At 41.8% G+C, this 16,088-nt stretch overlaps 1 protein-coding gene across 2 annotated transcripts in view; it reads right to left on the reverse strand.

Annotated features, from left to right (window-relative positions):
* The window catches only part of COL4A6 (collagen type IV alpha 6 chain), a 325,810-nt gene that overhangs the window by 54,189 nt on the left and 255,533 nt on the right, over positions 1-16,088 (reverse strand). For both annotated transcript variants that reach the window (XM_043895351.1, XM_043895350.1), the window contains exons 6-8: positions 5,737-5,853; positions 2,756-2,824; positions 592-627 (exon numbers count right to left, since the gene is read on the reverse strand). In XM_043895351.1, coding sequence (XP_043751286.1) covers positions 592-627; positions 2,756-2,824; positions 5,737-5,853 — 222 coding nt within the window. The remainder of the gene's footprint in view (positions 1-591; positions 628-2,755; positions 2,825-5,736; positions 5,854-16,088) is intronic.

Below are 16,088 nucleotides of genomic sequence, written 5' to 3' on the forward strand. Positions count from 1 at the left end.
TTGCTGATGGTAGGAGCTCAATATCTGTTCTGGAATGGAAGAAGAAAAGAAGGAAGCCTGATACAGGAAAAGAGGAAGAGAGAAGGGGCCTTTTTTAAGCTACTTCAAAGGCAAGTGGTGACAATGTGGAAAGTCAAGGTAAAACAAAGCTCTTATTACTACAACTCATGGCCTTTCATGGACTCACTATTATTGAATCCCTAAAAGGAATTTCTCTATGGAATACCTTTTAAAAGAAGAGTGTTTCACTTCTTTTGTTTTACCTGTAGCCCTCTGAACACACAGAAAACTTAGCAAATGCTTGCGCAGTGAAAGGCAAGATTCTTCCAGATACATCCCCGGGAGAGATGCAGGTCCCTGGCCGAGAGGTCTGAAAGCCTGCTGCCGTGTCACTGGAGGTGGACAGTCCATCCCTTCAGTACATTCTTATTTTGAAAATGTCAATAGAGTGATTGGTTTTACTCCAACCCTCTGGATTTGCCTTGAAGGTTTACGAAGACCTTCAAACACCATGGAGAGGAATGAAAAGGGGCTATCAGTAACTACTAACCAGACAAACACTGAGAGCTCAACACGTAGGTAACAACTTACAGTGATTCCATCCAGTCCAGGCAGCCCAGGCTCCCCCTGAGTAACAGACAAAGGCAGGACATTGAAGAGATGAATAAATTAAGTTTGTGGTATTTTACACATAACTGACCTAAGATGCACGGGTATAAAAATGCATGGCTGAAGCTTGAGCCTCCTCTGTCAAGGTCTTGTGTTTTAAATAATGCATGCATCAGACATATCCAACCATTTCCTTTTTTTTTCTAAGAAAAATCTAGACTCTAGAAGAAAAATATTATAACCTTGATTGAACAGGATTTCATTCTTTACTTGAATTAATTAATTTCCAACTTTGCTAGGAACTTATCAATTAGAAACTGCTTCTGTGGGCTGGTGATTTTCCTGCTCTTTTTGGAAGAAAGCAAAGCTACCTTGCCGTGTGCCGTCATCCCCAGAGAATCTGTGCCCATATGTATACAATGCAAATCAGACATTTCAAGGGAGAATCAACAGAGCATATAGTCTCTGATTACGTTTTAATTACTTTGCAGCATCTTAAGTCACCATATGAATCTGTAATATAACCATCCTGTGGAAATTACTGTGTTCCACTGGGTCCAGGGTCTCTTTGATTTTTTGCAAAACCACTTAATCAATGTTTGCTACAACAATGGCCATATGTGGACACCTGCTAGTCTTACCCGACTTGGCTTACAGTAAAAAACCAGCTCTCTGCAACCTGGGAAGAGCACTGCCTGGGTTTTAGCTCTTTTGGGAAGCTGGCTTATGCCTGTGAGCAAGTCACAGAGCCTCGGGCCACCTCAGTTTTTCTATCTGTAAAATGAGCCACATGAATTCGAGAATCAGGAGGTCCTCTCTGGACCACAGCCCAGTCGCTCTCCTATTCCCCCATCACACAATTGTTCTCCTCTTCAGTAGAGCTTTTATTACCACCTAGGCCACCCTGTTTTCCTCTTTTGGTGTCCCGAGCTCTTTGCAACAAAATGCAGGTACAGGCCATCCCTCTCCCAATCAGGAGCTTCCCAAGATGGGCTGCCCTTTGGCTTTCAGAAGCTGCAGGTAGGTTCCAGGGTGCTGCATTATTAAATCAATGAGTTTTATTATATTTTTTCTTCTTGTTTTTTAATATTATATATTTAAAAGGCAGTATCTTTTGTACTGTGAATTTGGCCATCAAAGATGCATAATGCACTTTTTAAACTTCTGTTGGCGTGTACTGTATATGCTCTGTGTGCTTCTTATGCTGAAAAGAAAGTTTTTCTTTATAAAAAATAAAAGTAAAGTCCTTTCCAAGTCTAACATGCCATTCCCACTATCATCAAAAACCCAAACCCTGTACATTCTTCATTTCCCAGCTATGTACACCCATCACTGCCTTCTAAAGAGCTGGAGATACTGGAAGACTTCCAGTATCTCCAGCTCTGTGCATGGGTAGAGGGCAGAAAGGTACCAACTCCAGCTAAGTGAGCTTGGGTACATCTTCCCCTCCCATATTGGACACAATAGGTTCCTGTCTGCTCCCAGGGAAATGATGGACTCCTATCCCACTCTGCAAGGGATTAGGGTCGATCCTCTGGCACCAGAATTTACTGAAGGCCCACAGGATACTAGGCAGCCTACACCAAGAATACAGCCACAAGAATACAGAAGGTTCTTGTCAATTCTAGGAAGAGATGAAAGTTTCTATCCAGCTACAGAGCTGATGGACAATTTTTGCAGACAGCCAGGGGCCCAGCAAGGGTGATGGGCTGGTATGCAGATAGAGAAAAGGGCGGAACTATGATCCTGGACTGGTGGCCATGCTAAGATGGGTAGAGACACACGTGGCTTCAAACCGAGGTATTCAGACATCAAGGATTCTGGAGTAGACCAAAGGTATCTGCCTTCAGGAAATATCTTGGCCTGTCAAGGAAAATGACACCCATGTGCACTGTTTGTTTGCTGATTTGTCCCCTATTTTTGGTCTTGCTCTGACAAAGCAAATCTCTTTGACAATATGGTTGCAAACATTTCTGTCAATGTTTCCACCACAAAAAGTTCCAGATCCTTTTTAAATCCAGCTTGGTCTGTTCCTTAAATAGAGATGCAGATGCTAGTTCCAGAAATGTTTTCATTGGATATGGTGCTCCATCCTGGGGGAACTCAGCTTATAGCCTACTCAGCTGTCTGCCTTAAAGGCTCTTACCTTCATTCCTTTGAGACTACCTTGGACAAGGACAGGTTCACCTTTAGAGCCTTTCTGACCAGGAAGCCCCTGAGTAAAATAAGAAAAATTTGTGAAGAAATGTGCACATGTGTGCACGCACGCACGCACACACATACACACACAGACACACACGGTATTGTTAATAGTATGATCTGATCAGATGGAAAAGCAAAAGCCTGAAACCATGTGGCTTATTCTACAGCAGCGATAGGCATACAAATTACAGCCCCTGAACAGGTGCTATGTCTCAAAGCTACATGCCTGTTCCCCAGCCTACAAGTCAGAAGTTTGTTAAGAAATTAGAACATAGATTTTGAATCTATTCAGAGAACCAATCTGAACATCTACATAAAATACATATGTCTCTTATAAGGCTATAGCTAACCTGCTCCATATGTCACAGGTATAAATCACTGATGGGAACTTTGTCTAGGACAGAGGTTAGTGGACTTTTTCTGTAGAGAGCCAGTGAGTAAATAATATATGCTTTGGGGGTCATATCTGAGCTCTGTCCTGTATTCTGTTTTTCTTCACAATCTTTTAAAAAAATGGAAAAACAAGCCACAGGACAAAGGTTATGTGGGCCAGTTTACAGACCCCTGGTCTAAGAGATAATTACATAACCATCTACATCTTCTGCTTTTACCATACAACTTCAGCTTTGACATCTAAGTGGCAGGTGGGTCTCACTGTCAACATGGAAAACTGTTCAAAGTATGTCCAACCTGTCTAATCAGCCAGAGTTTTTAATGTCTCAGTGGCAGACACCAGCTAATATCTGCTAGATGTTGACCTCCTGGGGAAAATCAATGTCCCAATACCTAAATGGAAGTTGGAATTAGTGTTGGGGTAGGCCTAAGCTTTGGGGACAGAAGCATTGATTGAATGATGGATTCCTGAGTTCAAGGTCCATAGGTATAATAAAAGTACCATGTAGTTCCAAAAGCACAAACCAGTTTCTTTCCTAACACTTCCTATTTCCCCTTTTGCTTTCATCAAAGAAACTTCAAAGGCCATCTATTCAGTGTTCAGTAGGGTTAGTAAGGTTCAGCTTAGTAAAAATCCACAACCAAGTTCCTATTTAGGCTTAAAGGAAGGTGTAGGGACAGGATTGGGTTTTACCCTGGTCCTTTGGCTGTCAGGGGCTGTTTATTACTTCAAGATTTCTTTTCTCCCTCTTGGGGGCTGGGATTCCTTACTTTTCCAGATTTCCATTGTTTTTAACACAGATGTGATTTGTTCTCTTGCCCTGTTACCATGGCAGTGTTTGGAGGCCTTTGAGACTCAAATAGCTCATACTATGTTGGTAATACATCTCTCTCCCCAACTGTCTGCTATATATTGGTTTGGTCCTTAGTTGTGAAAGTCCCTTATGCCAATTTGGGGCTTGTGCTTTGTCTGTTCCACCTTCTTACATGTACATTCACATCCACAACTTGGTCACTGAAAGCAATGCTCTTCCAGTAAAATGCCAAGTCATTCAAGTAGCTATGCAACTGTCTAATAGATAGTGTAATTTCTATTTAAACATATCACATCAGTACTCTTATTCGCTTAGATTATTTCAAATGAGGTTGAGAATGGGTTTGAAATATATTATTTTTCTCTTTCCAGCCACTCACAAAAGCAGCCTTGTAAGGGCATGGCATCTATTAGAGATCTTTTAGATCCAAATATTTGAGCTCTATCTGGACGAATGGAATGAAGCAAAAGTGATGACACCAATATCCAATAAATGCCTTATCAATTCCAGAACCAAGCATTATGACGTGGGGAGAGGATGGCAAGGGGAAAACTATGTCAGTGTAGAGTAGGATTTCTCAATTATTTCTGACTATTGACACTTTGGGACAGATGATAACTTGATGTCATGATGGGGGCTGTCCTATACCAGTAGCATGCTCCCAACTGTGAGGACCAAAAGGGTCAGTGAAAGTGAAAGTTGCTCAGTTGTGTCTGACTCTTTCGACCCCAAGGACTATACAGTCCATGGAATTCTCCAGACCAGAATACTGGAGTGGGTTCCAGTATGTTCCCTTCTCCAGGGGATCTTCTCAACCCAGGGTTCGAACCCAGGTCTCCCACATTGCAGGTGGATTCTTTATCAGCTGTATCACCAGGGAAGCCCCAAAGTGTCAATATTACATATGTATATGTAGTTACATTATGGGATGTGAAAGTCAGTCAGTCGTGTCCAACACTTTGCAACCCATGGACAGTACAGTCCATGGACTGTATAGGCCATGGAGTTCTCCAGGCCAGAATATGGAATGGGTAGCCATTCCCTTCTCCAGCAGATCTTTATGACCCAGGAATTGACCAGGGTCTCCTGCATTGCAGGCGGATTCTTTACCAGCTGAGCCACCAGGGAAGCCCAAGAATACTGGAGTGGGTAGCCTATCCCTTCTCCAGTGTATCTTCCTGACCCAGGAATTGAACTGGGGTCTCCTGCATTGCAGGTGGATTCTTTACTAGCTGAGCCACCAGGGAAGTCCAAAAGTGTCAATAATAACTGTCAAATGTCCTCAGGAAGGATGCAAAAATCCCCACTGGTTAAGAATCACTGGTAGAGAACAAGCCTGCCAAGCCCTTTGGGTCACTGTTAGTGCTTCCATGATCCCATGTAAACCTTCCAAGTACTGCATTTCCCAATATTGCCTAATGTGGGAAAATGTCAAATAGCCAAACATGTACTTTGATCTAAAATTTACTACAGTCTTTTTAATAATCTTGCCAACTCTAAAAGCATCATTAAAAAAAAATCCTAACTAGTGTAGCATGTGTACACTCCCCTGAAACTGGTATTCTTTAGACTTTGACATTGTGGTGCTGCATTGGACAAGGGGCTTCAGTGATTGCCCCATGGATACTTAACAAGACCTCCAGAGACGCAGAAGAGAGGGCACACTTGGAGGCAAGCAAAACCATTTGAAATAATGTACAAAGATGTGGCAGCTTACAGGTGGTCCAGGAAGCCCAGGATAGCCATCAGGGCCTGGAAATCCAACAGCTCCTTGAGTTCCATTACAGCCATCCAGGCCTGGTGGGCCTCTGGGTCCTGGCTGTCCAGGGTGGCCCTGTTGAAAGAGAAAAGAAGGGATCGAGTCAGTCACAGGACTCTTGGCTAATCCAACAAGTTCCATAGTGAGAGAAGCCAAGGATGCTCCCAAATTCGGGCTCCCTGTCCACTCCCTTTGTCTCGTCACCTCTGCTCCCATCTCTGTTCATTATACTCAGGTGTAGGTGGCAGATGACAGCTCAGTGTTTCCCCTGTCCAAAGGATTGATGCTTTACAAGCTGAAACCAAAGGGATCAAGCATGAAGAGATGGGCTACAAAGAGTGCTGCGACTGTACCTTCCTTTAGTAGAAAGATGCACTAAGATGGGTCTTAGCTGCCTGGCAGCTGAATTGCTACCAACAGGAAATCATGCCAGGCCTTGGGATTCCTCACAATGGACTGGAACCTGGGCAGCCTGGACTGGCTCTCTGTATTAGAAATGATGCTCTGTATGGGAAATGATGCTGGATTTTGGTTAACAGGGCAGAAGGAGTTTCCATAGCACCACCTCTCCTGAACACTGCTTGCTCAAAAATAAACAAGACAAGCAAGAATCACACTTGGAACTTTATTTTGTCATTATCTCATGTCATGCTATTTCTTCAGCCAGGGAACTGCATCTTTTCCTTTTCTCCATACTCACTACTGAGGCAGTTGCTTTGCTGGGGAATCAGTAATCATTCACATACAGTTGGTGTCTGAATTCAATAATTCTGTGCTTCCTTGGTGTATAGGAAGTGCACTTGGTATATTTCCTACCTATGTGTAGGAAATCAAAAGCAGGTGTGTGTTGGGTATGGCACAAAGAGATGACCTAAAAGACCAAAACTCTAGGCAGATCAACAAAAGGTAGTCTCCCACTTACCCATACACTTTTAAAGCCAAATACATATTATATATATAATATATATTATATATATGTATTAAAGCCAAATACCTATATGTATATAAATACATATACATATATTATATGTATTTGGTTAAATATACATACATATATATAATATATATTTACTGATTTGAAGAAAACATGTCATGTGTTCAAAAAGCAACTTTTCAAATTATTTGAGGAAACAATCTTTTGAAAAATGTTTATTGTGAGAATGCTCTGGAGAATTTTGTTTTGTTTTTATTATTATTGTTCTTTTTTGTAGGAGATAGACGGTCCATTGTGAGTCTAGACTGCTAGACTCACGGAACACAGAGTCCAGAGGAGTGCTCAATAAGCTTACCTTTGCAATAAAAACTTGCAGACTCAGATGATGAATCTTAGTTGAACTGGGGAAATTGAGACAGCTTACTAGAGTCATTAGGGTGGCGCTAGTGGTAAAGAACCCAACTGCCAATGCAGGAGACATAAGAGATGTGGAGTTGATCTCTGGGTCGGGAAGATGCCCTGGAGAAGGGAATGGCAACCCACTCCAGTACTCTTGCCTGGAAAATCCCATAGACAGAGGAGTTTGGAGGGCTATAGTCCATGGGTTTGCAAGAGTCAGATACAGCTGAAGCAGCTTAGCACAGCATAGCACATCACTAGAGTCATCAACATTTTATTACCAAATGAGATGGCTATCCCTACTGGCCCTGGAGATCTACACTCTACCTTCCCCACATCTGTGCTTTGGGAGACTAACCTTTACTATGCCTAGCCTCCCTTTCCCTCTGTCTTCCAGTTGTATGTGGTCACTAGGAGGCACAAGCGGGAGGTGGGAGACCAGGATGAGGAAGAGCTCAGGTTGTCTATTTCTCCTATACTCTTCCTCCCTGGCAGTATTTGTGGCTGTGGCCATATTTCTCTACAATATTAGTTCCCATTGGACAAGTGCTAGTCCATGGCTCCCAGTCTTACAGAGTTCCAGTATTACTATTCCTCCTCTCCCCATTTGGGACTAGGTGTGGTAACAGCTTTGTGTTGGTTACTTCTGCATCCACTGCTGTTTCCCTTAATTCTGCTTGCATCCTTTAAATTAGCAGTCCCCAACTTTTTTGGCACTAGGGACTGGTTCCACGAAGACATTTTTCCATGGACCAGGAGTAAAGGGGATGAAACACATTACATTTATTGTACAGTTTATTTCTGTTATTATTACATCAGTTCCACCTTGGATCATCACACATTAGATCCCAGAGGTTGGGGATGCCTGCTTTAAATATACCCTTCATTTACCTCTATTCAGTCAATTCCTTCAGGTGGAGTGTCTATTTCTTCCTGGGGTCCTAATTATTAAAAAATGTCCCAGCCAAATTTGCTAGGGGTTATCTCTCAACTGGGTAACAGAAATGACTTAAGACAACAGGCTGGCTCAGTACTAGGGATCTTACTCAGTCCTGAGACCTTGGTTATGCCCTTTCTGGGTAGAGAGAATGAATGACTTCACGTATGTGTGTGCCACTTCTCCAAGAGAATATAGCTCTTTGAAAGAGAAAACCATGGTTCTATAAAACCACAAGGGACTAAACACACAGGACAGGTGGATGTGCTGTATTATAGAAAAGCAGTGTTCCCCAATTCATGTTCCCCACTTTGTGGCAAATAGATGGGGAAAAATGGAAACAGTGACAGACTTTATTTTCTTGGGCCTCCAAATCACTGCAGACAGTGACTGCAGCTATGAAATTAAAAGATGCTTGCTCTTTGGAAGAAAAACTATAACAAACCTAGAAAGCATATTATAAAGGAGAGACATCACTTTGCCAACAAAGGCCCATCTAGTCAAAGCTATGGTTTTTCTAATTGTTATGTACAGATGTGAGAGTTGGACCATAAGGAAGGCTGAGTATCAAAGAATTGATGCTTTCAAACTGTGGTGCAGGAGAAGATTCTTGACAGTCCCTTGGACTGCAAGGAGATCAAGCCAATCAATTCTAAAGGAAATCAACCCTGAATACTCATCAGAAGGACTGATGCTGAAGCTGAAGCTCCAACACTTTGGCTACTGAATGCGAAGAGCCAACTCACTGGAAAAGACCCTGATGGCATCACCAACTCAATGGACGTGCATTTGAGCAAACTCTGGAGATAGTGAAGGACAGGGAAGCCTGGTGTGCTACAGTCCACGGGGTCACAAAGAGTTGGACATGACTTAGTGGTTGAACAACAACAACAACAAATGTTTCATAGAACCCAGATTGGAAAGGAGATGTTTCCATTTGGTGAGTAGTTCATGGGCACTTTGAAGATATAAATCTGGTGTGTTCATTTATGAGTCTCTAGGCGGGGAAATGTTTGAGATCGACTCCGTGGGAAAAGCTCAACATAAATCGCAAAAGACAACTTGAAAACTTCTGCTTCCAACTTATTTGAACTGAAAACATTGGATCAACCTGCATTTTTTGGGGGTGCCGACAGCTCAACTCACATCTGTGATATCATTAAAAGCCACAGTCCTATTGTCCCTTGTCTATGCTATTTTAATGTTGAATATCTTGACGACTGCTTGCTTGTTCACTCTCAACTGGTGACAGTGCCCCTGGGTGCGCAGACTTGGATGATCTTGCTCATTCATGTGGAAATCGTCTACATGACAGCAAAAATGGAGTTCTGGGACCAAAACCAGTGACACAGATGTTAGCAATCAGCCAATATTAATAGGGGAAGCAGATTTGTGCAGTGATCCAGTTTAGTAAAGATGTGTTGGTTTTAGCCAAATTGCTTAATAAGTGCTGCTGAAAGTTGGGTAAAATAATTAGTCCGACGGATCCTAGGGTCTCTGTGTTTTCCTCTGTCTGAGGGAGCCCTGCAAGTCTGAGAATTGCTGCTTTTATAGGTACTGTGGTGTCGTTCTGTCGTGCCTGACTCTTGTGACCCCATAGACTGTAGCCCACCAGACTCGTCTGTCCCTGGGTTTTCCCAGGCAAGAATACTGAAGTGGGTTGCCATTTCCTTCTCCAGGGGATCTTCCTAACCCAGGAATGGAACCTGGTTGTCCTGCATTTCAGGTGGATTCTTTATTGACTGACCTACTAGGGAAGCCTCTTGTAGCTACTACTAGAGCTATGAGGTACTAGAGGTTGGATTTCTAGTTTCTACTCTGTGCTGAATTTAGCCCTGAGGTCTCTGAGAGGAACAGAAGACAAAACTCTGTGCTTTCAAGGAGCTAGATAAGACTCAGTTCAGTTCAGTTCAGTCACTCAGTCATGTCCAACTCTTTGTGACCCCATGGACTGCAGCACACTAGGCCTCCCTGTCCATCACCAACTCCTGGAGTTTACTCAAACTCATGTCCATTGAGTCGGTGATGCCATCCAACCATCTCATCCTCTGTCTTCCCCTTCTCCTCCCACCTTCAATCTTTCCCAGCATCAGGGTCTTTTCAAATCAGTCAGTTCTTTGCATGAGGTGGCCAAAGTATTGGAGTTTCAGCTTCAGCATCAGCCTTTCCAATGAATATTCAGGACTGATTTCCTTTATGATGGACTGGTTGGATATCCTTGCTGTCCAAGGGACTCTCAAGAGTCTTCTCCAAAACCACAGTTCAAAAGCATCAATTCTTTGTCACTCAGTTTTCTTGATAGTTCAATTCTCAAATCCATATATGACTACTGGAAAAACCATAGCCTTGACTAGAAGGACCTTTGTTGCCAAAGTAATGTCTCTGCTTTTTAATATGATGTCTAGGTTGGTCATAGCTTTTCTTCCAAGGAGCAAGTGTCTTTTATTTTTTTTTTTATTTTTTTTTATTTTTTTAATTTTTTTATTAGTTGGAGGCTAATTACTTCACAACATTTCAGTGGGTTTTGTCATACATTGATATGAATCAGCCATAGATTTACACTTATTCCCCATCCCGATCCCCCCTCCCACCTCCCTCTTCACCCGACTCCTCTGGGTCTTCCCAGTGCACCAGGCCCGAGCACTTGTCTCATGCATCCCACCTGGGCTGGTGATCTGTTTCACCATAGATAGTATACATGCTGTTCTTTTGAAACATCCCACCCTCACATTCTCCCACAGAGTTCAAAAGTCTGTTCTGTATTTCTGTGTCTCTTTTTCTGTTTTGCATATAGGGTTATCATTACCATCTTTCTAAATTCCATATATATGTGTTAGTATGCTGTAATGTTCTTTATCTTTCTGGCTTACTTCACTCTGTATAATGGGCTCCAGTTTCATCCATCTCATTAGGACTGATTCAAATGAATTCTTTTTGACAGCTGAGTAATATTCCATGGTGTATATGTACCACAGCTTCCTTATCCATTCATCTGCTGATGGGCATCTAGGTTGCTTCCATGTCCTGGCTATTATAAACAGTGCTGCAATGAACATTGGGGTGCACGTGTCTCTTTCAGATCTGGTTTCCTCAGTGTGTATGCCCAAAAGTGGGATTGCTGGGTCATATGGCAGTTCTATTTCCAGTTTTTTAAGGAATCTCCACACTGTTTTCCATAGTGGCTGTACTAGTTTGCATTCCCACCAACAGTGTAAGAGGGTTCCCTTTTCTCCACACCCTCTCCAGCATTTATTGCTTGTAGTCTTTTGGATAGCAGCCATCCTGACTGGCGTGTAATGGTACCTCATTGTGGTTTTGATTTGCATTTCTCTAATAATGAGTGATGTTGAGCACCTTTTCATGTGTTTGTTAGCCATCTGTATGTCTTCTTTGGAGAAATGTCTGTTTAGTTCTTTGGCCCATTTTTTGATTGGGTCATTTATTTTTCTGGAATTGAGCTTCAGGAGTTGCTTGTATATTTTTGAGATTAATCCTTTGTCTGTTTCTTCATTTGCTATTATTTTCTCCCAATCTGACGGCTGTCTTTTCACCTTACTTATAGTTTCCTTTGTAGTGCAAAAGCTTTTAAGTTTCATTAGATCCCACCCCTGAAATCAGGAACAAGACAAGGGTGCCCACTGTCACCACTACTGTTCAACATAGTGTTGGAAGTTCTGGCCACAGCAATCAGAGCAGAAAAAGAAGTAAAAGGAATCCAGATAGGAAAAGAAGAAGTGAAACTCTCACTGTTTGCAGATGACATGATCCTCTACATAGAAAACCCTAAAGACTCTACCAGAAAATTACTAGAACTAATCAATGAATATAGTAAAGTTGCAGGATATAAAATTAACACACAGAAATCCCTTGCATTCCTATATACTAACAATGAAAAAACAGAAAGAGAAATTAAGGAAACAATACCATTCACCATTGCAACAAAAAGAATAAAATACTTAGGAGTATATCTACCTAAAGAAACAAAAGACCTATACATAGAAAACTATAAAACACTGATGAAAGAAATCAAAGAGGACACAAACAGATGGAGAAACATACCGTGTTCATGGATTGGAAGAATCAATATTGTCAAAATGGCTATTCTACCCAAAGCAATCTATAGATTCAACGCAATCCCTATCAAGCTACCAACGGTATTTTTCACAGAACTAGACCAAAGAATTTCACAATTTGTATGGAAATACAAAAAACCTCGAATAGCCAAAGTAATCTTGAGAAAGAAGAATGGAACTGGAGGAATCAACCTGCCTGACTTCAGACTCTACTACAAAGCCACAGTCATCAAGACAGTATGGTACTGGCACAAAGACAGAAATATAGATCAATGGAACAGAATAGAAAGCCCAGAGATAAATCCACGAACCTATGGACACCTTATCTTTGACAAAGGAGGCAAGGATATACAATGGAAAAAAGACAACCTCTTTAACAAGTGGTGCTGGGAAAACTGGTCAACCACTTGTAAAAGAATGAAACTAGAACACTTTCTAACACCATACACAAAAATAAACTCAAAATGGATTAAAGATCTAAATGTAAGACCAGAAACTATAAAACTCCTAGAGGAGAACATAGGCAAAACACTCTCTGACATAAATCACAGCAAGATCCTCTATGACCCACCTCCCAGAATATTGGAAATAAAAGCAAAACTAAACAAATGGGATCTAATGAAACTTAAAAGCAAGTGTCTTTTAATTTCATGGCTTCAGTCACCATCTGCAGTGATTTTGGAGCCCCCCAAAATAAAGTCTGACACTGTTTTCAGTTTCCCCATCTATTTGCCATGAAGTGATGGGACTGGATGCCATGATCTTAGTTTTCTGAATGTTGAATTTTAAGCCACCTTTTTCACTCTCCTCTTTCACTTTCATCAAGAGGCTCTTTAGTTCTTCTTTGCTTTCTGCCATAAGGGTGCTATTATCTGCATATTTGAGGTTATTGATATTTCTCCCAGTAAGCTTGATTCCAGCTTGTGCTACATCATGACGTGCTGTACTCTGCATATAAGTTAAATAAGCAGGGTGAAAATATACAGCTTGATGTACACCTTTCCCTATTTGGAAGCAGTCTGTTGTTCCACGTCCAGTTCTAACTGTTGCTTCTTGACCTGCATACAGATTGTTAAGGACGCAGGTCTGGTATTCCCATCTCTTGAAGAATTTTCTACAGTTTGTTGTGATTCACATAGTCAAAGACATTAGCATAGTCAATAAAGCAGAAGTAGATGTTTTTCTGGAACTCTCTTGCTTTTTCAATGATCCAGCGGATGTTGGGAATTTAATCCCTGGTTCCTCTGCCTTTTCTAAAACCAGCTTGAACATCTGGAAGTTCATGGTTCACATACTGTTAAAGCCTGTCTTGGAGAATTTTGAGCATTACTTTGCTAGCGTGTGAGATGAGTGCACTTGCACAGTAGTTTGGGCATTCTTTGGCATTGCCTTTCTTTGGGATTGGAATGAAAACTGACCTTTTTCAGTCTTGTGGCCACTGCTGAGTTTTCCAAATTTGCTGTTATATTGACTGCAGCACTTTCACAGCATCATCTTTCAGGATTTGAAATAGGTCAACTGGAATTCCATCATCTCCACTAGCTTTGTTCATAGTGATGTTTCCTAAGGCCCACTTGACTTCATGTTCCAGGATGTCTGGCTCTAGGTGAGTGATCACACCATCATGATCATCTGGGTTGTGAAGATCTTTTTTGTATAGTTCTTCTATGTATTCTTGCTACCTCTTCTTAATATTTTCTGCTTCTGTTAGGTCCATACCATTCCTGCCCTTTATTGAGCCCATCTTTGCATGGAATGTTCCCTTGGTATCTCTAATTTTCTTGAAGAGATCTCTAGTCTTTCCCATTCTATTGTTTTCCTCTCTTTCTTTGCAGTGATAACTGAGGAAGGCTTTCTTATCTCTCCTTGCTATTCTTTGGAACTCTGCATTCAGATGGGTATATCTTTCCTTTTCTCCTTGGCCTTTCACTTCTCTTTTCACAGCTATTTGTAAGGCCTCCTCAGACAACCACTTTACCTTTCTGCAGTTCTTTTTTTGGGGGATTGTCTTGATCACTGCCTCCTGTACAATGTCACGAACTTCCATCCATAGTTCTTCAGATACTCTGTCTATCAGATCTAATCCCTTGAATCTATTTCTCACTTCCACTGTATAGTCATAAGGGATTTGATTTAGGTCATATCTGAATGGTCTAGTGGTTTTCCCTACTTCAGTTTAAGTCTGAATTTGGCAATAAGGAGTTCATGATCTGAGCCACAGTCAGCTCCCGGTCTTGTTTTTGCTTGATTTTATAGAGCTTCTCCATCTTTGACTGCAAATAATATAATCAGTCTGGTTTCAGCATTGACCATCTGGTGATGTCCTTGTGTAGAGTCTTCTCTTGTGTTGTTGGAAGAGGGTGTTTGCTATGACCAGTGCGTTCTCTTGGCAAAACTCTGTTAGCCTTTGCCCTGCTTCATTCTGTACTCCAAGGTTAAATTTGCCTGTTACTCCAGGTATTTCTTGACTTCCTACTTTTGCATTCCAAGGCAAACCATTCAATATCACAGTAATCCAAGTCTATGCCCCGACCAATAATGCTGAAGAAGCTGAATTCGAACGGTTCTATGAAGACCTACAAGACCTTCTAGAACTAACACCCAAAAAAGATGTCCTTTTCATTATAGGGGACTGGAATGCAAAAGTAGATAAGACTAACATACAAGAAAATAAATAAATAACATGCACTATATGCAATAAGGAGCTAGAGTTTGTAGTACAGACCCCAAAGACTCCTGGGAGATTAGAGATGGAAAAGAGAGGTAAGCTGTCAACAGAAGATGCTTCTTAATACATCATGAATAGCTGGAAGAGAGGGAAGGGAACAGGGGATAAAATTTCTTGGAGTAAGTGAGGCTTAAATCCTGAAGCTAAAGAGATTGAAAGTCAAAAAAATATATGTACAACCTGAGGTCAAGGGGTCAAGGGGGTGGGGCAAGAAGAGAGCCAAGGGGATGAGAACTTCTACTGGAAACAGCAGACTCATTTGGAGGAATCTGGACTCATTCTCCCAAGCAACAAAGGCCCCCAAAAGAAGTGATCAATTTCTAGAAGCCCTCAGGCTCTCTTGGCCACAAGTTGGATGGTTGGACACAGAAGTGTCCAGCTGGACTCTGGGGTGGGTTCCAACTCAGAATGGGAATCAGCCTCTGCTTCACAGGATTCACTTCCTTCCAGCCCCCGTTAAAAAGAGATTGCAGGAGGAAGGGTGTAGTGCTGTTGTGAGCTTCAAATCCTCCACTCATATCTAGTGAGGCTGGATCCACAGGATAAATGGAAGAGGTGGCCTCCAGTTCGCTAGTTTCTATCCTTTTGAACTGTGGTGCCAGAGAAGACTCTTGAGAGTCTCTTGGACAGCAAGGAGATCAAACCAGTCAATCCTAAAGGAAATCAACCCTGGATATTCTTTAGAAGGACTGATGCTGAAGCTGAAGCTCCAATATTTTGGCTACCTGATGCGAAGAATTGACTTATTGGAAAAGACCCTGATGCTGGGAAAGATAGAAGGCAGGAGAAGGGGATGACAGGATGGGATGGTTGGATGGAATCACCAATTCAGTGTACATGAATTTGAACAAACTCCAGGAGATGGTGAACAACATGGAAGCCAGGCGTGCAGCAGTCCGTGAGGTCTCATAGAGACAAACACGACGGAACAACTTAACAATAACAACAATCATCCATTGGTTCCCTCAAGACACATACACTGAGTGGAGACGCTGGATGATGTGGTCTTAGAACATAGCCATGAGAAAATATCAGGGGAAGTCATAAGAGGGTAACCAACCCCATCCACTTCTTACTTCTCCAATGACCCATTTCTGGGATTTTATAGACTCTGCAATTGAATAAAAGGCCAAAATCTGATGACCGATTTGTTGATACATGTAACAAATACAAGGCAAGTGAGTCTTCTATTCGCCAAAGCCACAAAGGTATAGTAGATCTGTGGATAAAAATGAATCA

The sequence above is a fragment of the Cervus elaphus genome, chromosome X (assembly GCF_910594005.1).
Source record: "Cervus elaphus chromosome X, mCerEla1.1, whole genome shotgun sequence".
Taxonomy (NCBI): Eukaryota; Metazoa; Chordata; class Mammalia; order Artiodactyla; family Cervidae; genus Cervus; species Cervus elaphus.